The sequence below is a fragment of the Choloepus didactylus genome, chromosome 4, assembly GCF_015220235.1.
Source record: "Choloepus didactylus isolate mChoDid1 chromosome 4, mChoDid1.pri, whole genome shotgun sequence".
Classification (NCBI taxonomy): domain Eukaryota; kingdom Metazoa; phylum Chordata; class Mammalia; order Pilosa; family Megalonychidae; genus Choloepus; species Choloepus didactylus.
Window position 1 is genome coordinate 138,178,382 of NC_051310.1, and position 23,617 is coordinate 138,201,998.

The 23,617-nt window shown below is 37.6% G+C and overlaps 1 protein-coding gene and 1 pseudogene across 3 annotated transcripts in view; one reads left to right on the top strand and one right to left on the bottom strand.

Moving 5' to 3' along the window:
• UBR1 (ubiquitin protein ligase E3 component n-recognin 1) overlaps positions 1-23,617 on the top strand; it is a 239,617-nt gene that overhangs the window by 101,933 nt on the left and 114,067 nt on the right. For all 3 annotated transcript variants that reach the window (XM_037834169.1, XM_037834168.1, XM_037834167.1), the window contains exons 7-9: positions 1,211-1,273; positions 1,515-1,638; positions 1,983-2,090. In XM_037834169.1, coding sequence (XP_037690097.1) covers positions 1,211-1,273; positions 1,515-1,638; positions 1,983-2,090 — 295 coding nt within the window. The remainder of the gene's footprint in view (positions 1-1,210; positions 1,274-1,514; positions 1,639-1,982; positions 2,091-23,617) is intronic.
• Positions 6,367-7,464, bottom strand: LOC119532108 (annotated as a pseudogene).

Genomic DNA, 23,617 nt, shown 5'->3' on the forward strand with positions numbered 1-23,617 from the left:
CAGATATACTTATGGTACTGTGTTTTTGCCATTGTATGGGGATTAAAGGAACTTATTAGAATGACTTGAGTAGAATTTTTTTTTTAAGTAGACATGCTAGCCCAGGCTTGATGTATCAGAATTGGGAGTATAGTGAAGAGGATGAGAAATAAATGCCCATGTATTTTGAAAAAGCTGCCTCCTTTCAGTGTCCATTCCCCTTCCATCATTTATTTTGAGATCCACTGCTTTAGGTTAATTGCCCATTTCTTATGCATTCTCTAATCTTATTAAGGCTTGGGGTACATGGCTATCACTGTCTTATCTGTTCTTTTTAAAATCTTTTATGGCTTTGCTTTTTTCTCTGTAATGACAATCTTACTAGTGTAATCAATAACCCAAATATATTTAGGTATTCTTGCACATACCTATAAGGAGCTGAAAAGGGAATATAACATGCTGGCTAGGAGTGCACCCTAACCATCAAACCCTGTCATCAAACCCTGGGTCATCCACTTTTTATCGTTGTGATTTGGAGGACAGATTATTTAACCTCTGTGTCTTGGTTTTCTCATCTGTAAAATGGGGATAACAATAGTACCTTCTTCATAGAGTTATTGTAAAAAGTAAATGAGGAAGACAGTGATTCCTTATATTTTTTCACATGGTGATGCATATGAAAAATGGCATTATTTTTATAATTTAGTAAAAGAATGCTCTGCTAGGAAATTCTACATATACCTTTCCTGGCTGCCTGTATCCAGGGTTTGAGGAATCAGTATCACAGTCACACTTTTAAACCTGTCGTGAACCACAAGTATGTTATGGAACACAAGTTCAGGAATTCTGAGTTCATTCATGAAACATACATAAAACACCTAGTAGGAGCTTGGTAAACCAAATTTGTTATTATGACCTGATATTAACAAAACACACTATAATGTGAAGAACCAGCATTTTTGTCAGATCTACCCACCTTTATAAAGCTTTGCATCCCAAAGCATTAACCTACTTATGAGACAGGGAGGTTTTGAGAAGTTTTGAAAGTTCTGTTGCTTCATAAATGTGTTAAATATTTCTGTCTACCTTCCAGAAGATATCACTCCATCTTAAGCACTTTTAGGCAGTCAACAAGCAATTAATAATGGAGAGCTCAGTAAATCTGTGGGCTATATATACCTAATTGATATTATCATTCTATTACCTAATTCTCATTTTTGTCTGTAATTAGGGTCGTCGGGCTGTTAAAACAGGTGCTTATGCTGCTTGCCAGGAAGCAAAGGAAGATATAAAGGTAACTTTCTGAATTAGGGACAAAAAAAAGGATATTAATAGAAATGCACATTATAAGAACCCAAGTGGAAAGAGAAAAGCGATCATATTGTTGAAATGGTTTGACATCCTAAGAAAAGATAAGATTGGGGCATTTAGACTCAGAAATTTGGAGTTGTGAGGGTTATGTGATATCCTTTTCTGAGGAATATATCACTTAGTTAAAAGCAACTTTTTACAAAAATATTCCTTTCATTTTGTAGAGTCATTCAGAAAATGTCTCTCAACATCCACTTCATGTAGAAGTATTACACTCTGAAGTTATGGCTCATCAAAAATTTGCTTTGCGCCTTGGCTCCTGGATGAACAAAATTATGAGTTATTCAAGTAAGCATATAGCCTATTTTTCTTATTTTCTATTTGCTTTATACAGTGTTGTGGGGTTTTTTTTTAATAGCCACTAATTTTTAAATGTCATTGAGTATAAAATAAAATTTCTGTGGGTTTTTTTATTGTCATTGTTCATACATTTTCATTAATTTTCAGGATTGCATTTCAAATGCTGTAAATAATATCCTTTCTTGCCTCTTAACCCTTCAAAATAAAGAATGAGTCTTTAATGTTGACAGAATTATTCCTCTCAATTGTTAGTCTTTCCATATGTTAGTGGAAACCTACTTTGAGTAGAAATATTATAAGAATCAAAATTATGTGACTTCTTTTGTTTGTAGGTGACTTTAGACAAATCTTTTGTCAAGCATGCCTTAGAGAAGAACCTGGTTCTGAAAATCCCTGTCTCATAAGTAGGTTAATGCTTTGGGATGCAAAGCTTTATAAAGGTGAGTAGATCTTTGCTTATGACTTTAAAGTAGAGCTGTCGTCTCTTTTGCATCAGATTTATTAAATCAGTTATCTTGATAAGTTGTTACACTTTAAAGTAAGGTTAGTCAAACAATATGTATTCCTCAGGATATAAATGCAGGAGTATTGCTTATTTTAAAAAAAAATTTGATATTGAAATTCTTTCAAACTTACAGGACAGTTACAAAAAATAATACAAAGCACATACAGGGAATTCCAGTATTCCCCCATTTCTCTCAGATACTCATATACACCAATTTTAACATTTTTCTAAATTTACCTTTCCATCCTTCATTCTTATCCATTTATCTGTCAATCTTTTTTATGAAAAATTGAGAGTATGTTGTATACATAATGCTCCGTGAACACTTAATACTGCCATGTACATTTCCTAAGAACAAGGATACTCACTTACATAACCACATGAAGTACAATTACCATGTTCAAGAAATTTAACATTGATAGAAAGTTTATAGTCTATGTCCCTTTAATGTCTGTGAGCCTTTTCTCCTCCCTTGCCAGATCCCATTCAGGATCATGTATTGCATTTAATTATTACTGTCTCTTTAGTTGCACGTGCTCTGTCTCTGTCTCTCCCTATTGTGGGATCATTTATACAACATAAACTTTCCTATCTCAGCCATTTTCAGGTGTACCACTAAGTGGGATTAATCACATTCATACTGTTGTTGTTCCTTGATCACTTTCTGTTAGTAAAACTTTCCCATCTCCCCAATCAGAAACCCTGCATCCACTTTGCGTTAACTCCCTATTCTCTCTATCTCCCCACCCCTGGCACCATGTACTTTATGTCTCTGTAAGCTCCCATATTCTCTGATATTTTCTTTGTAGTTTCCATGGGGCTTAAATTTAACATCCTAAATCTGTAACAGTATTGTTTGTTTTGATACTTAACTTCCATAGCATACACAAACTATGTTACTGTAGCCCTCTGTCCCCCCATCTTTATGTAGTTCTTTTCACAAAATACATGTTTATATCTTATGAGTCCACAATCTCTGACTTATTATTATATGATACACGTTGCCTTTTAGATCCAATAGGAAGTGAAAAGTGGAGTTATAAACCAAAAAATACAAGATTAGTGTCTACCCTTGTTACCCTAATAGGAGATCTTTATTTCTTCATTCGGCTTCGATCTGTTGTCTGTTGTCCTTTCCTTTCAGCTTGCTGATCTCTCTTTAAGCATCTCTTGTAGGGCCAGTCTAGTGGTGACAAACTTCCTCAGCTTTGGTTTATCTGGGAATGTCTGAATCTCTCCTTTTTTTTTGTTTTTGTTTTTGTGTTTTTGTTTTTGTTTTTGTTCTTACAACCTTTATTGAATATCTGCTCAATATTATTGGAAGCCTTAAAATATCCAGAGTTCAGAAAAAGTTGATTTTAACCATTTTTTCTGGGATTTTCATTGCTTTTGTGAAGGTTTTTACTCTACCCTTCCCAAATTGTTCTCACGGAGGTTGTTTCATATGTACAACAATTGCAATCAAATTAATTTTCCTTTCTTATAATTATGCTTGTAAGATTAGCAGACAAAATAAATGCATATAGAGAAGTATTTCTAAACAGAAATACAATGAGAAATTTAAAAGAGATGTCTGTTTTCATTGGTATTTCAATCATTTCATGTTTATTTGTTCAAATCAGAACCCTAAGCCTCCATTTCCTCAAATGTACAGGGAACTACTACCACCTTCCTCATAGGATTGTTGAGAGGATTAAAAATAATAATGTATCCAAATATCTAGTTATTACCATGATTCACCATGTATGGGCAGGCTTTTGTTCCTAGATTGACATGGTGGTTACAGAAGTTAATTAGATAATGCTTTATAAACAGTCAAAACCTTGTATAGTATCAGTGAACAGTATTCCCCCCAAAAAAACAAATACAAAAACATATGCATAGACAGTATGCTTAATGTCTATCAAACACCTATAATTATATTTTGCAAAGGATTACACATCCAGTGAATTCACTAATGGTACAAAGAGTTTACATCCTCTCAAACTAACAGGTAAACCCACATACATTCTCTAAGCACAAAGCTTATATTCACAAATAACGTTTTGCTTACAGACAAAATTTTAATCAATGATCCCTTTTCAGTTTTTAGTGTACTAGAATAGCTAGAAGGAAATACATGAAACTGTTGAACTGCAATCCAGTATCCTTGATTCTTGAAGATGATCGTGTAACTATATAGCTTATATGGTGTGACTATGTGATTGTGAAAACCTTGTGGCTTGCACTCTCTTTATCCAGTGTATGGACAAATGAGTAGAAAAAAGGGGGACAAAAAATAAATGAATAATAGGGGGGAAAAAGGAGTATGAGATGTTTTAGGTGTTCTTTTTTACTTTTATTTTTATTATTATTTTTTGGAGTAATGAAAATGTTAAAAAAATTGATAATGGTGATGAATGCACAGCTATGTGATGATACTGTGAACAACTGATTGTGCACTTTGGGTGACTGGTGTGTGAATATATCTCAATAAAATTGCATTAAAAAATTTCAATCAGTGATCCCAATGGGAATTTAGTTATTTAATGCAACCACTGCTAATGTTGCCAATAAAATCTAAGCAGTTATATCACAAAACCAGGGTTATATTTAGTGGACATGCATTAATAATCTGTATAACTTTAAATTATACCTAAAAAGGAATTAAATACAAAATTTCCCTTTAGTTTTGGTGGTTTTCAAATACCATGGCACAGATTACCAAAAAACCTGTAAAAACAGGTTTTAAATATTTTCACTAAAATGGTAAAAAATTGACTAAGCCTTTAAAATTTTTATGCTGGGCTGAAGATTTTGAACATCAAACTGATCCTAAGCTATCAAAATTGACAGGTAACTATTTACAGTGACTAGAGAGGCTTTAAGTACAATAATACTGGAGGACCAGTCCCTCTTATCAAAAACCCTTTAGGGGTTAATTTTCATTGCAAACATATCTTTGTAAATACTGTGGTAATATAAACTTGGAAACATACCAATAGAATTAGGACAGAGATGAAAAATAATACACAAGTCAGTGTTCCCTGGCCTGTTGACAGAAAGCCCTCTGGCTTCCAAACACCCAAGACTGTTCCCCCCTCCTCTCCATATAAAACTAAAGAAGAGTTGAATGACTTTACCCTACAGCTTGGCATTCTTCTACAGATTATCTTTCTCTACATATCTAGGGTCAAGCTCCGTTAACCTTCTCTTGACTGTAATCAGCAGAGCACCAAATTTATAAGATGATATAGCAACCCAAAATGCTGAACACAGTTTTCAAACAGAAGCAAAATTTTTCCATTGTTACTTCTATGTGCCATGTTATTCTTGAAACTTATGTGACTTCCATTAAGAAAAGAATAGGGAAGCTGTGAATACATCTTGTACTTTTCATCAAGGCTAAAGTGCAATCTTCATATCTCTGGTATTTTAAGAGGCAAAAACATCAAACATACATAATTAAGGAACTGAAGTGACAGTAGGATACAAAAAAAAAAAAAAAGACCTCTTTAAATACACACTGGAAGACTACATAAAACCAATTTAATTTTTCTTTCTTTAGGGAAATTTTGAAATGAATGTTTGGATGCACTTCCCTAGGACCAGAAATTCCAAAATTACTGCAAGAAACAATGATAAAAAAATAACATTGCATGACAATGGACATAAGTTCAGAAATAGCCTGTTTTTAAAATGAGATGTTATGGAAAAAATACCAAGAAATTAATCATCCTATGAGAACTGTTTTTAAGCACAATAAATTTAAGCCTTGGTTTTCATAAGGATACTATGGTTTATATAGAAAACTACAAATATACAAGACTCTGGATGAAAAAAGTCACATTACATATTATTTAACATTCTATAGTCCTAAAAAACTTTAAGGGCAGAGGGAGAAGGACGGCCAACTGAATTTTCACTCAAGAATAAAGAACTATGAAACATTCCTGGGACAGAAGAAGGTTCTAAATAGAACTACACTCTGAAAATACACAACTTGGATTTTTTTAAAGGAAAGAAAAAGTACAGAATAATTGTAGTCTTTTCCAAAAAGAAAATCTTAAATTAAGAGGAAAAGATACTAATAGTGTAAATGAGTCTGGCTCAGAAAGAAAACTGAACAGTATATCCAAAATTCTGTCCATAAAAGTAATGACAGTACATTTTTAATATTAAAGAAATAGGCTTTAAAAAAGTTCATTCTCAGGATTATTTTTAGGAAATGCTTATTTGTGCTCCTTTGTGGGTGTGTAATAAAGTTCCATGGGTTTGTTCACTTTCCAGTATTTCTCACCAACCAATTCCAAAGAAAAAGAGCTGTTTTATACAGTGAACTGGCCATTGACTGTGGCTATGTAAATGGTATACAGCTTCTCACTGGCTGTATCAAGGTTCATCTGATTTGATTCTCCTTTGCTCCAAAGTTCTTCTAAAGCTAACCCTACAGCCAGATATTTGGATAAGTGATCAGCAGTGTTGTCGCCTGAAGTCTTTCTGTATCTTGCCTGCACACTATCATCTTTTTCTGTAAGTGTGGGATGAGGCCGGAATACTAATTCAGATACACTAGCACTATCCATTACTGGATCAGTTGGCACTGTTGCATTGTTATTATCAAGCTCAAGCCCAGAGTCATCAGATGTTTTGGTTCGTTTGTCACTAGGTCTTGCTTCCTGATTGCTATATGTGAGGGCATTACTACAGTGAGAACTGACCGATTATCTTTTGCACCAGTACCATTTTCAGTCTTTCATTTCTTGCCTTGCTGTAGTCTGTTCATGGCTTGTATCTTCAATCTTTTCTCAGTGCTGTGAGTGAGTGCTTGCTGATTGTTGTGCTTGTTAATCCTGGCTAATATTCTCTGGATGAGCTTCATATTCAGTATGACTTAGATAAATTTTGCTGATAAGTGCATCAAAGTTTGGCTCTGGCCTTAGTGATCTTTTGTAAACTAGCTTTTTCTGACAGGTAGGACTTTCTTTGTTGCCACTTCTGAGGGCTGTGATAATGCAGTCTGCACAAAAATGATGTGAACACTCCTTTGTAGTCATGGTGTTCTTCAACATGTCCAAACAAATTGGGCACATTAATTCACTATGTAGACTTCGAGGTGAAACCAAAATTTCTAGGCCGTTCGTTATTGCCTCCTGCAAAATAAGGTAGCTAGGTCTAAATGAATCCTAAGAATTCTGTCTTCAAAAATTATACCATCTTCATCATAAATTACTTATTCCATGCTGAGGTGTTCACTGTAATTCATATAAACTGAGTTCCCATGTTTTGCTTCATGGTTGAGTGCCATTTGTCTGCATAGCCTGAGACATCATGGCTCCTGCCCCAGCCCAGGTCTCCACTTGCTGTGGCTGGAGCGACACTCTAGTGCAAGCCACTGCATCCACCGGTGCCACCAGACACTCTCCTTTATTTTTGAAAGACAGTTTTTCTGGATATAGAATTCTAGGTTGACAATTGTTTTTGCTTTTAGAACTTTAAATATATCATCCCACTGCCTTCTTGCCTCCATGGTTTCTGGTGAAAAAACAGCACTAATCTTACTGAGGCTCTCTTGTTCATGGTATGTTGCTGCTTTCTTGTGGCTTTCAGAATTCTGTCTTTATCTTTAGCATTTTAAAGTTTGATTATAATATGCTGCAATGTGTTGGTCTATTTGTGTTATCTTGTTTATAGTTCAGTGAGTATCTTGAGTATCTTCATGTCTTTCATTAATTTGGGGAATCTTTAGCCATTATTTCTTTGAATATTCTTTCTCCCTCTTTCTCTTTGTCTTCTACTTCTGGGACTCCCACAGTGCGTAAATTGGTATGCTTGATGGTATACCACAGGTTCTTCAAGCTCTGTCCTCTTTTCTTCATTCTTCTTCCTGTTTCTTAATCAAGTTCTCTGATTCTTCCTTTCTAGCTCCAATTTTCTGTTGAACCCTTCTAGGGAATTTTAATTTCTGATACTGTGGTCTTCAGCTCTGTTCAATTACTTTTCATAATTTATCTCTGTTCATATATTCTTTGTGTTCATCTGTTGTTTTCCTGATTTCCTTTAGTTTGTCTGTGTTTTCCTTTAGCTCTTTGAGCATATTCAGGACCATTATTAAAAATTCTTTGTCTGGCATGTCCCAGGTCTAGTCCTCCTTACTTTGTCTGGGTCATCACTTACTGTTTCTTTGTATGTTTTGTAACTTTTTCTTTAAAGCTGGACATTTTTTTTTCCAGTAATATTTTTTAATTTAAATATTATTGTTCTTTACATACTTTAATGACTTATTCTTTTTTTAATTAAATTCAGTTTTATTGAAATATATTCACATACCATACAATCATCCATGATGTACAATCAACTGTTCACAGTACAATCATATAGTTATGCATTCATCACCACAATCTATTTCTAAACATTTTCCTTACATCAGAAAGAATCAGAATAAGAATAAAAAATAAAAGTAAAAAAGAATACCCAAACCATCCCCCCCATCCCACCCTATTTTCCATTTAGTTTTTGTCAGCATTTTTCTACTCGTCCATCCATACACTAGATAAAGGGAGTGTGATCCACAAGGTTTTCATAATCACACTGTCACCCCTTGTAATCTACATTGTTATACAATCATCTTCAGGAGTCCAGATTACTGGGTTGGAGTTTGATAGTTTCAGGTATTTACTTCTAGCTATTCCAATACATTAAAACCTAAGAGGTGTTACCTATATAGTGCATAAGAATGTCCACCAGAGTGACCTCTCGACTCCATTTGAAATCTCTCAGCCACTGAAACTAGTTCATCTCATTTTGCATCCCCCTTTTGGTCAAGAAGATACTCTCAGTCCCACGATGCCGGGTCCAGAATCATCCCTGGGAGTCATATCCTGCATTGCCGGGAGATTTACACCCCTGGGAGTCGGGTCCCACATGGTGGGGAGAGCAGTGAGTTCAGCTGCCAAGGTGGCTTAGTTGCAGAGACGGAGGGCCACATCTGAGCAACAAAGAAGTGCTCAAGGGGAGACTCCTAGGCACCATTATATGCAAGTTTAGCCTCTCCTTTGCAGTAATAAGCTTCATAAGGGCAAGTCCCATGATAGAGGGCTCAGCACATCAAACCGCCAGTCCTAATGTTTGTGACATCATCAACACCAGTCCAGGTGAGGAAGTCCAACACTTCCACACTTACCCCCAGCTCCTCAGTGGGGGGGCCTGTAAATATATTTTTTATTCTCTGCCCATATTACTTTGGGTGTGTCTTTATTTCACTCTAACCTATACTAACCTACCATATCTCACTTCCTATTCAAAGTTCCATTTAATTGTAGTGTTTGAACAAACCGTCTATAGAGTTATACTGTTTAGAAAATATACATCCCACACCAAATAGACATCTCTTCCCTTCGTCTCACATGGAAGTTGAAGTTTTAAAACACAGTCAGTTTTGACCTTTACCATCTGGCCAGATTTGCCCTAGTCTAACCAGATCTGCTTCATTCATATCACTAATTGAAGTCTGGGCTCTTTTTCAGCTTTTTTTTTTTTTTTAACAGTTACTGTATGCGCTAATACTGATATTCATATCTGCCGAGCTCTAGCTCTGAGTTTCAGGGGTCTCAGAGATACCCATTGTTCCAGAGACCAATTGTAAACCTGGACATTTTAATATTTTAATGTGTTAATCACTGAAGTTTAGACTTTGAGGCATTTCTTCCTTAAGCTTGTATCCAGCTAATGTTATGACATATCTTTCCTTGAATGCCAGTAGATTAAAAAAAAAAAGAAAGAAAAAAAATACGTCTCCTAGTCTGCAGATTTACCTGTGTGAGTGCTTTCCTGGGCTTATCCATACATTGAGTTTAGAGAAAAGCTCTGGGCCGAAGCATAGGGGCCACTGTGATCTTTTTCTTAATGCTTCATTTCTTGGTCATGTGCATGTGGCCCTGGAAATTCCCCCCAAATGCCTATTCTCCCTAGGAAACAGTTCTCTTATAGCCCAGGGCACTGCACTGTATATTCTATAGCCAGCAATCCTTTGTCTGGGCTCTCACTTCCTATTTCTTGTATATTTTGTGACATTTTGTTGAACTATATATATATATATATATATATATATATATATATATATATATATATATTTATGTAGTAGTGCTGTTATTAAAACTATATTAGTTTTCAATTTTTAAATCTAAGTGAAGAACTAAAAAAAGCTGAGAGGAAGGTTCAAGGGAATGGAGAAGAGAGAGTACAGATAAGTATTGTTTTGGGGGAAATAGAGTGAAAAGAAGTGGAGAGGCTTCCAGGAAGATGGTGGAACAGGAGAGGCAGAGCAACTTTTCCCCCATGGAATAACTAGAGAAAAGGTGGAAAATGACTGGGACAGCAGTTCCAGGGTATGAGGGTCCAGAGAAGGACCTCTATAATATATAGGGAAACCTGGATGAAAAAGTGGAGAAGTTATGACTGAAAGGAAAGGGTGAGTTTTTTCAGTCGTAGCTACTGCCGGGGCTGGCAGCTATGTGCAGGCCGGAGTGGGAGAGGGAGGAGCGCCATACTCCTACACTACCATCTCAGCAACCAGCTGGTAAGATAACCCTTCTCAGCCCCGCAGCCGGGAGCTCCCATAATGGAATTTGGGAACCAGTAGACTTGTGTTGAACACACATAGAAACCTTGGTGCAGTGCGCAGTGCCTACGTCTCAGCCCTGAGGTGGGCCGCCACAGGATCCTGGCTTTGGGGACATCTGGGGGACCCTCCCTCTGGAGGAGAGGGGACACAGAGCAGAACAGAGCTGATTTGACAATTGGCAGGCAAGAGAGACAGTCTGTATTCCGCTGCCTGTGTCCCTTCTCCATGGAGGCCATGGTGTGCATGAACAGAGAGGTACAGACAAGGGAGGGTGCCACACGGAAGCGGCAGAAGCCCCTCCCCCACCGCAGAGACCTGCTGGCACACAGGGATCTTGCGGGCTGACTAAAAGTACACCTTTGAACTGGCTGAAGGATGGGGAAGGTGAAACTTGCAGCACCACAGCCCAAGATTATCTACTCGGGTGCCTGGGAATCACCAAACCCACTGTGCCCTTAAGCGGATTCTCCACGGAACTGCACAGCACCCACCCGCCATCCCTGGGGTTGGCAGTCTCTAGTGCACACAGAGAACTAGTGCGCTGATTGGATTTCTACCTGGCTGAATCCCACACAGTGTGCGGCTGCAGTTAGGGAAAAGTGGGCTTGAGGGGAAGAGGTGACTCAAGAGTGCCATCTCTTGGAAAGACACAGAAAGTGCACTCTAGAAAGTTGCAGTTTAGCCAAATTGTATACAGATTTCCAATGAGACTTGAATTTTCCAAAATAACCTTATCAAGATAAGCATATGCCTAGAAATCAACAGAAAATAAAAAACATTATGAAGGTTGAAGAAGATATTGCCAAACCAAATGACCAAATTAAAAAGCTGAAGGAGACACAGAACTTGGAACAACTAATCAAAGAGATACATACAGATCTCCAAAACAACTTTAACGGGTTGGCTAAAGACATAAAGGGCATCAAGAAGACACTAGAAGAACATGAAGAAGAATTTGAAAGAGTAAATAGAAAAATAGCAGATCTTATGGAAATGAATCATATTGTAGATTGAATTAAGAATATAATACAGCACCCAACAGCAGATTTGAAGAGACAGAAGAAAGAAAAAGTGAAATGGAGCTCAGGGAAATGATGGACAGCATGAAGTGCACAAATATAAGAATCACTGGTGTCCCAGATTCTTCCCCAGTTTGGGGAAAAGAAGAATAAAGGGCTAGGAAGAGTATTTGAGGAGATAGTTGGGGAAAACTTCCGAACCCTTATAAAAGACATAAATATGCAAGTAAAGAAGCCCAAGGCACTCCAAATAGAATAAATAGAAATAGACACACTCCATGACACATACTAAACAGATTGTGAAATACTGAAGAGAAGGAGAAAGTTCAGAAAGCAGCAAGAGAGAAATGAATCACCGCATACAGGGGAAACCATATAAGACTAAGTATGGATTGCTCAGCTGGCACCATGAAGGCAAGAAGGCAATGGTATGGCATATTTAAGATTCAGAAGGAGAAAAACTGCCAGCCAAGAATTCTTTATCCAGCAAAGCTCTCCTTCAAAAGTGAGGGACAGGTTAAAATTTTTACTGGCAAACAAATGCTGGGAGATTTGTTAATAAGAGACCTGTTTTGTAACAAATATGAAAAGGAGTCTGTCAGCTGAAAGAAAAGAAAGGAGAGAGAGGTCTGGAGAAAGACACAGAACTGTAACTTAAAGGAAAAAAAAAGGAGAGGGGGGAAAGTAGGCCTGACAACTAAAAAGCAAAGGATACTATGACTGGTTGAGGAGCTGCCGTCACAATAATATCTTTGAATGTGAACAGATTAAACTCCCCAGTTAAATGATACATTATGGCAGAATGGATTAAAAAGCATGATCCATCTTAGACTTAGACTTATCTTAGACCCAGCGACACAAAGAGATTGAAAGTGAAAGGATGAAAAAAATATTCTACTTAACCTCTAACCAAAAGAAAGCAGGGGTAGCTAAACTAATATCAGGCAAAATAGACTTTATATGCAAAGATGTCATAAGAGACAAAGAAGGACACCATAAATCAATAGAAGGGACAATTCACCAAGGAGAAATAACAATCATAAATGTTTATGCACCCAATCAAGAAGCTCCAACATACATGAGGCAAAGATTGGTAAAACCAAAGGGAGCAAAAGACATTTCTACAATAATAGTGGGAGATTTCAGTGTGCCACTTTCTTCTATAGATAGAACTATGAGACAGATGACCAATAAGGAAATTGAGAACCTAACAATGTGATAAATGAATTAGATATAACAGGCATATATAGATCATTGCACCTCGAAATACCAAGACAAACATTCTTCTCTAGTACTCAAGGAACATTCCCCAAGATAGATCATATGCTGGAACATAAAATAAGTCTCAATAAAATTTTAAAGATTGAAATTATTCAGAGCACATTCTCTGACCATAATGGAATGCAGCCGGAAATCAATAACCACCAAAGAACCAGATCTTTTACAAATATATGGAGGTTAAACAATACACTTTTTTTTTTCAATAATAAATTTTATTTTGAAATAAGTTCAATCTTACAGGAACAGTTGTAAAAACAGTACAAACCCCATACATAGAACTCCATCATACCCCGACCCCCTCCCCCTCCCCCGATCCATCACCTTTAAGATCCTGTCACACCACTGTCTCTTTCTTTCCCTCCTTCTCTCCCTCCCTCATTCCCTCCCTAACACCCATCATCTATTGCTCTGTCCTCTGAACATATGAGAGGAAGCTGCACATATCTTTGAACAAACAGTATAATTCACATATACCTTTCCCATGGACAAGAATATTATTTTATGCAATCTCATTAAACGCAGCTAAGAAGTTCAAGAAATTCAACATTGATATAAAGCTTACATTCTATATTTCCTTTTTTTTTCCCTTGTGTCCCATCTGTGTCCCTTTGAGCCTCCTCTCCTCTGACTTCAGATCCCATCCAGGATCATCCTTGGCATTTAATTGTCATCTATTTAGACTGTCTTCTTTTTTTTTTTTTTTCAGTTGTGGAGAGATATATATATATAGCCTAAATCTTCCTATTCCACCCCTCCCTAGCATTCCGTTAGTGGGATTAATCACATTTAGAATGTTGCAATGCTATCACCTTCCGACCATCCATTTCTAGAAGTTTCCCTTCACCCCAAACAAAAACCCTACTCTCATTTCTTGACTCCCCATTGCCCCTTCCCCCACTTCTTGGAACCCCTACTCTACTTTTCATCTCTTTGGTCATATTCTCTGATACTTTCTTTGTGTTTACTATGGGGCTTAAATTTAACATCTTAAATCTATAACAATCTTGTTTTTCTTTGATAACAACTTAACTTCAATATGACACATAAAAACTATGTTCCTGTACTCCTCCATTCCCCAACCTTTATGTAGTTCTTGTCAAGAATTACTTTACGTTGAGCCCAAAACCACCGATTTATTATTACAGTTTATATATTTTAGATCCTATAGGAAGTAAATAGTGAAGTTATAAATCAACAATACAGCAGTATTGGTCTTTATATTTACCCTGTGATCTTTACTGGAAATCTTTATTTCTTCATGTGGTTTCAGTCAATTGTTTAGTGTCCCTTCCTTTCAGCCTGCTTAGGACTGATCTACTGGTGATGAAGTCCCTCAGCTTTTGATTATCCGGGAATGTTTTCATCTCCCCCTCATTTTTATCCTTCAGGTGTTTGTGAATTCTCCAAGTCTCTGATGGTTATTGACTTCTATTTGTATTCCATTGTGGTCAGAGAATGTGCTTTGAACAAATTCATTTTTTTATTTTTTATTTTATTGAGGCTTGTTTTTATGTCCCCACATACAATCCATTCTGGAGAAAGATCCATGATCACTACTGTAGAATGTGTGTCCCAGTGACCTGGGATGTAATACTCTATATATGTCGGTTAAAAGTCTCTATATCTCCCTCTCATTTCTTTGTTTCTCTGTCGGTAGGGCTCGCTTTAGTATCTGAAGTAGGGCAGGTCTTTTATTAGCAAAGTCTCTCAGCATTTGTTTGTGAAAAATTTAAGCTCCCCCTCAAATTCGAAGGAGAGTTTTGCTGGATAAAGTATTCTTGCTTGGAAATTTTTCTCTCTCAGAATTTTAAATCTGTCATGCCACTGCCTTCTCGCCTCCATGGTGGCCACTGAGTAGTCAGTACTTAGTCTTATGTTGTTTCCTTTGTATGTGGTGAATTGCTTTTCTCTTGCTGCTTTCAGAACTTGCTCCTTCTCTTCAGTATTTGACAGTCTGATCAGAATATGTCTCGGAGTGGGTTTGTTTGAATTTATTCTATTTGGAGTTCGCTGGGCATTTATGCTTTGTGTATTTATATAGTGTAGAAGGTTTGGGAAGTTTTCCCCAACAATTTCTTTGAATACTCTTTCTAGACCTTTACCCTTCTCTTCCCCTTCTGGGACACTAATGAGTCTTAAATTTGGACATTTTATTTTATCTATCATATCCCTGAGATCCATTTCGATTTTTTCAATTTTTTTCCCCATTCTTTCTTTTGTTCTTTCATTTTCTGTTCTGTTCTCCTCAAGGAGGCTGAGTTGTTGTTCACCTTCCTCTAATCTTGTATTATGAGTATCCAGAGTCTTTTTAATTTGGCCTACAGTTTCTTTAATTTCCATAAGATCTTCTATTTTTTTATTTACTCTTGCAATTTCTTCTTTATGCTCTTCTAGGGTCTTCTTTATGTCTTTTATATTCTGTGCCATGCTCTTCTTCAAGTCTTTTATATCCCGTTCCATGCTCTCATTGCCTGTCTGTAGCTCTTTGATTAATTCTGCCAGGAACTGTGTGTCTTCGGATCTTTTGATTTGAGTGTTTGGTTTCAGGTTCTCCATGTTGTCTGGATTTATCATATGCTTTAAGATTTTCTGTTGTTTTTGGCCTCTTGGCATTTTCTTCACTTGATCTTTAATTTGTTAGAATTGCAGCTTGGTGACATACACTTTCTCTAACTAACCAGCAGATGGCATCCGTGAGTCACTTATTCCCCTCAAGTCAGTTCTCCCCAACCTTGTGTTATGTGGGGATCTGATTCTTTTGGGGTCCAATTGGTGCACTTAATTTGGGTGTGTTGTCGGTGCTGTCTGCCCTCTATGAAGGGCGTGTGCCTGAGCGGTTAGGGAGAAAGGGCAGGTTTAATAATCAGACCTCCCAGATGTTCCCGGAGATTTAAGGCTGTTCTCTGCCACTAACACAAAAGTCCTTGGTATTGGCGTAGGTTCGCTGGGATTTCCGAGCGGTTCCCCTCTCCCTGCTGTGCTTTTCCAGGACCTCTGCTGAGGGGTGGGGGGGCGCCGTGCCACGTCGTAAGTGAGCGCCGGCCTCCAGGGAAACCCTGGGCCACCGGGCTGTGTAGGGGCATTCCCAGCCCGCTTCAAAGGTGGTTGAATGGGACACGTTAACTTCCCCCTTTCCGCACAGCTCTGCTCTCCCAGCTCCGGGAGAATCAACTGTGGGTGTATTCAAGGCCACTGTCCATGGCCGAAATTGTGTCGTGTGAGCGGTGCTGCGGGAAAGACTCCCTGTCAGGCTGGGTTTCTTGGCTTGGCTGTGTGCTCTGTGTTCGGCCCCAGGCAGGAGTAGCCCCGCCTGCTGGGGAGATGGCTGCCAGGCTGGGTTTCTTGGCTTGACTCTGTGCTGTGTGTTCGGCCCCGGGCAGGAGTAGCCCCACCCGCTGGGGAGACGGCTGCAAGTCATGCGTCTCGCCTTTGCTCCCCTGGACCCGAGACAATCAGCAGTGGGTCTGGGAAGGGGTATCCTCCACCCCAGACACCGAGGCGTTAGTCCAGACCGCTCCTGTCTTATCTGCAGCTGTTCCCAGGCTTCTTTTTTTTTTTTTTTTTTTTTTTTTTAAAACACCAACCCACTGTTTCCCCACACCGCAGTGTGGCCGAGGGATTCAGCCAACTCACTCACTCGTTTCAGATTGCAGACTCCTGGTTTCACCAAACTCACGTTCCCTGTGGCTTTAGCAGAACTTGTCCAGCTGGTGCTACTCTGGAAGTGGTGTTCTGGGTCACTTTCTGGTTTTTTATCTAGTGTTTTTCACGGAGGTGTTTTTTTTCTCTGTCTCACCTAGCCGCCACTTAGGTTCCTCCACAATACACTCTTAAACAATCAGTGGGTCAAGGAAGAAATTACAAGAGAAATAGGTAAATATCTGGAGATGAATGAAAATGAGAACTCAACATATCAAAGCCTGTGGGATGCAGCAAAGGCAGTGGTGAGAGGGAAATTTACAACTCTAAACACATACATTAAAAAGGAACAAAGAGCTAAAATCAATGACCTGAATGAACAACTGAAGCTAGAGAAGGAACAGCAAACTAACCCTAAAGCAAGTAGAACAAAAGAAATAACAAAGCCTAATGCAGAAATAAATGATCTGGAGAGCAAAAAGCAAAACAAAACAAAACAAAAAATTAAACAAACAAACAAAAAGAGACAATCAATAAAACCAAAAGTTGGTTCTTTGAGAATATCAAAATTGACAAACTGTTAGCCTAACTAACAAAGTGAAAAAGAGAGAAAGTCCATATAAGCAATATCAGAAATGAGAAGGGGGTTATTACTATGGATCTCCAAAAAATTAAAAAAAAAAAATTAAGATAGTATGAACAACTATATACCAACAACCTAGACAACTTAAAGGAAATGGACAATATCCTGGAAACATGAACAACCTAGACTGACTTGAGAAGAAATAAAAGACTTCAACAGACCAATCACAAGTAAAGAGATCCAATCAGTCATCAGAAATCTTCCTCCAAATAAAAGCCCAGGACCAGATGGCTTCACAGGGGAATTTTACCAAACATTCCAAAAAGAACTAACACCATTCCTGCTCAGACTCTTTGAAAAAAAAATTGAAGAAAGAGGAACAATATCCAACTCACTTAATGAAGCTGACGTCGTTCTAATACCATAACCAGATGAAGATACTGCAAGGAAGGAAAATTACAAGCCAATCTCCCTAACGAATATAGATGCAAAAATTCTAAACAAAATACTTGCAAATTGAATCTAAAGGCACATACACCATGATGAAGTGAGGTTTATTCCAGGCACGCAAGGGTGGTTCAACATAAGAAAATCAGTCAATATAATACAACACATTAACAAATTGAAAGGGAAAAATCATATGATCATCTTAATAGAGGATGAAGAAACATTTGACAAAATTCAACATCCTTTTCTGATAAAAACACTTCATAAGGTAGGAATTGAATGAAGCATCCTCAGTATGATAAAGGGCATATATGAAAAATCCACAGCCAGCATAGTACTCAGTGGTGAGAGACTGAATGTCTTCTCCCTAAGATTGGGAACGAGACAGAGATGCTCACTGTCGCCACTATTATTCAACATTGTGCTAGAAGTTCTAGCCAGAGCAGTTAGGCGTGAAAAAGAAATAAAAGTCATCAAAATTGGAAATGACAGAGTAAAACTTTATTATTTGCAGATGATATGTTACTATATTTAGGAAATCCTGAGAAATCAACCACAAAGCTACTTGAGCTAATAAACATTCAGCAGCGTGACAGGTTACAAGGTTAATATGCAAAAACCAATAATGTTTCTATACACTAGTAGTGAGCTAAAACTGAAGAGACTATCAAGAAAAAAATTCCATTCTCAATAGCAACTGAAAGAATCAAGTATCTAGGAATAAACTTAACCAATGATGTAAAAGACCTCTACATAGAAAATTATAAAACTTTACTAAAAATGATCAAAGCGGACCTAAATAGGTGGAAAGATATTCTGTGTTCATGGGTAGGAAAGCTAAATGTCGTTAAGATGCCAATTCTTCCCAGATTGATCTCTAGGTTCACCACATCTCCAATCAAAATTCCAACAATCTGCTCTGCAGACTTGGAAAAGCTAGATTTAAGTTTATTTGAAGGAAAAGGGGCCTCAAACTCCAAAAACATCCTAAAAAAAAACAAAGTGGGAGGACTTATGCTTCTTGACTTTAAGGCCTACTGTGAAGCCAGAGTGGTAAAAACAGCCTGATACTGGCACAAAGATAGACATTGATCAGGGAATTGAATTGAGAGTGTGGAATTAACCCCCAGATCTATGGTCAGTTGAGTTTAAAAAAATTTTTTTCCATTAACTCAATTTTATTAGGTTATATTCACATACGATACAGTCACCCAAAGTGTACAATCAGCTGTTCACAGAAACATCATATAGTTGTGCATTCATCACCACAATGAATGTTTGAACATTTTAGTTACTCCAAAAAAAAAAAAAAAAAAGTAAAAAAGAACACCCAAAACATCCCATTCCCCCTACTATTCATTCAGTTTTTGTTCACATTTTTCTACTCATCTGTCCATACACTGGATAAAGAGAGTATGAGCCTCAGGTTTTCACAATTACACAGTCACACTGTTTAAGCTACATAGTTACACAGTTGTCTTCAAGAATCAACATTACTGGGTTGTGGTTCAACAGTTTTAGGTATTTCCTTCTAGGTATTTTAATACACTAAAAATTTGAAAAGGGATATCTATGTAATGCATAAGAATAACCTCCAGAATGACCTCTCAACTCCATTTGAAATCTCTCAGCCACTGAAACTTTATTTTGTTTTATTTCTCTTCCCCCTTTTGGTCAAGAAGTCTTTCTCAATCTCACGATTCTGGGTTTGTGCTTATCCCTGGGAGTCATGTCCCATGTAGAGGGGAGGGCACTCAGTTTACCTGCAGAGTTGGCTTAGAGAGAGTGGTCACATCTGAGCAACAAAAGAGGTTCTCTGGCTGTGACTCTTAGGCACAATTATAAGTAGGCTTACCCTCTCCTTTTGCAATAGCAAGCTTCACAAGGGCAAACCCCAAGATCAAAGGCTCAGCCTTCTAAATTGGTAGTCCCTAGTGCTTGTGAGAATATCAATAATTCCCCAGGTGGGGAAGTTTAATATTATCCACCTTTTTCCCCAGTCCTTCAGTGGGGTTTTGGAAATAATTTTTATTCTTTGCCCAAATTACTCTAGGATGTATTGGCACTTCACACTAACCTATACAAACCAACCAGCTCTCACTCCCTATTCAAAGCTCCATGTAATTATGGTGTTTGAATAAACTGACCATACAAGTTAAATTTTATAGTGTGCTACAGAAAATAGAGATTTTGCACCAAATAAACATCTCTTCCTTTGGTCTTACATACAAGTTGAAGTTTTAAAACACCGTCAGTATCATCCTTTACCCTTTAGTCTGATTTGCTTTAGTCCTAACCAGGTCACCTTCATTTATATCTCTAATTTAAGTTTTAACTCCTTTTCAGCTTTTTTAGCTGTTGCTGTATGGGGTAATACTAAGTTTCACAACTGCAGAACCCTGGCTCTGAGTCTCAGATGTCATATACATACCTAGAGTTCCAGCACTGACCTGGTTATACGCAAAAAAGCTCAGCATCTCAGAACTTAGAGATAACCATTAAAACTCAGAAATAGATGCATCTGCTGTAAGAGCTTACGATCTAAGAACCTTTACCAAAAGCCTTCCTCTGATAACTTATGCTCTTAGATTTAATTCTCAGTGTTTGCACATTTAGTTAGTATTAATGAGGAGTTACAGTGTTTGTCATTTCATTTCTGGTTTATTTCATTCAATATACTGTCCTCAAGATCCATTCACCTAGTTGCATACCTCACAACTTCATTCCTTCTTGTAGCCGCTCAATATTCCATTGTATCTATACACCACATTTCACCATTCTCTTTATCAGTTGGTGTACCCTTAGGCCACCACCATCCATTGCAAATTGTGAATCCTGCCGCCATAAACACCAGTGTGTAAGTATCCATTCACTTCCCTTCTCTGTTTTTCCAAGTATATTCCCAGTAACAGGGTTGCAGGACCATAATGCAGCCCCATACTTAGTTTCCTGTGGAACCACAACACCGTCCTCCAGATGGGCTGTACCATTCTCCTTCCCCACCAACATTTTCTCTGGCACTTGTAACCCACTGTTTATTTTTTAAACAGTTTTATTCATATACCATACATTCCATCCTAAGTAAACAACCAGTTGTTCGCGGTGGAATTACATAGCTGTGCATTCACCCCCACAGTCTATATGAGGACATTTCCATTTTTCTCCCAAAGAAAGGGGAAGAGGAGAAAAAAGAACGAAAAAAAAAAGGTAAATTAAAATAAAATACAATAGAAAGGTCAGACAACACCATCACCACCAGGAGTTCCATATCCCTCTCTTATATCCCCCTCTTATAGACATTTAGCTTTGGTATATAACCTTTGTTACAATTAGTGGAAGCATATTACAATGTTACTGTTAACCACAGATTCTAGTTTGCGTTGTTTGTATTTTTTCCTCAATACCACCCCATTTTTAACACCTTGGAATGTTGGCATTCATTTGTTCTCCCTCATGTAAAAACAGCCTTATATTTATACATTTAATCACCATCATTGACCACTCTAGGTTTCACTAAATAATACCATCCCAGTCTTAATCTTCTATCTTTCCATCTGTTGTCATACATGCCCTTAGCCTTCCTCTTTCGGCCATACCCACAATCATCTTTATTCAGTATACTTAGAATATTGTGCTACCATCACTCTGTATTGTGCTATCCATCCTGTTGAACATTCTGTACTCCTTCAGCATCAAATGCCTGATCTCTACCCTCTAACAGGCATTTGATGCTTTTTTCTGTCTTCTGTTATTCTGTGTTCTCAGCTTTAACTCTCAAAGTTTGCACATTAATGTTAGTTCATATTAGTGAGACCATACAGTATTTGTCCTTTTGTTTCTGGGTAATTTCGCTCAATATGACACCCTCAAGCTTCATCCACGTTGTTATATGCTCCGTGACTTTATTCTGTCTTACAGCTGCGTAATATTCCATCCTATGTGTATACCACAGTTTGTTTATCCACTTGTCCACTGATGGACATTTGGGCTGTTTCTATCTTTTGGCAGTTGTGAAAATGCCGTGTAAACATAGGTTTACAAATGTCTGTTCATTTTCTAGCTTTCAGTTCCTCCAAGTATATACTTAGTAATGGGGTTACTGGATCATATGGCAATTCTATACTTAACTTCCTGAGGAACCACCACACTGCCTTCCAGAGTGGTTGCACCATTCTACATTTCCACCAACAGTGAGCAAGTGTGCCTGTTTCTCCACCTCCCTTCCAGCACCTTGTAATTTTCTGTTTTTCTGATAATGGCCTTTCTAGTAGGTGTTGTACAAGCAATGAAAGAAAAAATAGATGCGTGGTAACTCCTCAAAATCAAGTGCTTCTGTGCCTCAAAAGAATTTGTCAAAAAGGTAAAGAGGCAGCCAACTCAATTGGAGAAAATATTTGGAAACCATATATTTGATAAGGGACTGATATCTAGCATATATAAAGAAATCCTACAACTCAATGACAAAAGTACAAACAGCACAATTATAAAATGGGCAAAAGATATGAAAAGACGTTTTTCCAAAGAGGAAGTAGAAATGGCTATAAAGCACATGGAAAAATGTTCCTCTTCATTAGCTATTAGGGAAATGCAAATCAAAACCTCAGTGAGATATCAGCTCACACTTATAAGAATGGCTGCCATTAAACAAACAGGAAACTACAAATGCTGGAGAGGATGTGGAGAAATTGGAACTCTTATCCACTGCTTGTGGGAATGTATAATGGTGCAGCCATTGTGGAAGACAGTTTGGCAGTTCCTCAGAAAACTAAATATCAAGTTACCCTATCACCCAGCAATTCCACTACTCGGTATATACCCAGAAGATCTGAAAACAGAGACATGAATGGACATTTGCTCACCAAGATTTGTAGCAGCATTATTCACAGTTCCCAAAAGATGGGAACAATGCAATTGTCCTTCAATAGAGGAGTGGATAAACAAAATGTCGTATATACACACATGATGGAATACTATGCAGCAGTGAGAAGGAATATGTGACAACATGGTTGAACCTGAGGGCATAATGCTGAGTGAAATAAATTAGACACAAAAGGAGAGATATTGTATGTTACCACTACTACCAATTCCCTCAACAATGTAAAATCAGTGCCTTATAATGTAGAATATCCTGGACCTAGAGATAGACAGAAGATAGAGAAGGGGGAGTGATTACCTAATATGTACAGACTTGTTAACGAGGTTGATCTTAGAGGTATAGAAATGTGCAGGGGTGGTGATAGTTTGTTAATGGTAGTGTAAGTATCAGTGCTGTATTGAAGGCAAACATGATTGAAAGGGGTCGTTTAAAGTCATTTCTCTCACCGATCAGCACTATAAATAAAAATAAATTCTTGCATGATCTATTTCTAAGGTTGACACTTGTTCAAAGAGTTAACAACAGAGTGGTATATGGGAAAAAATACCTATTGCATATTATGGACTATATTTAATAGGAATACCTTACTAGTGCCACACCAATACTAGGGGTAAGTTATTGGGGGAGGGGTAAAAAGTTATGGGGTGTTTTGAGTTATAATTATTTATAATTTAGAGTAATGATGATTTTGCAACTAAGTAAAGATAATGTGAGACATTGATTATTTATTTTGAACAGAATATATTCTTTGTGAAATTAGGGACCCCCTCCTTAATAAGTCAAGCCTTTGATCTTACGGCTTGCTGTAAAAAGGAAGCTAAGCCTATTTATAATTATGCCTAAGAGTCACTTCCGGAGAACTTCTTTTGTTGCTCAGATGTGGTCTTTATCTCTCTAAGCCCAACTGGGGAAATAAATTCATTAACCTCCCCACTATGTGGGACATGATGCCCAGGAATGTGAGTCTCCCTGGCAGCATGGGACATAACTCCCAGGAATGAGCCTCGCCCTGGTA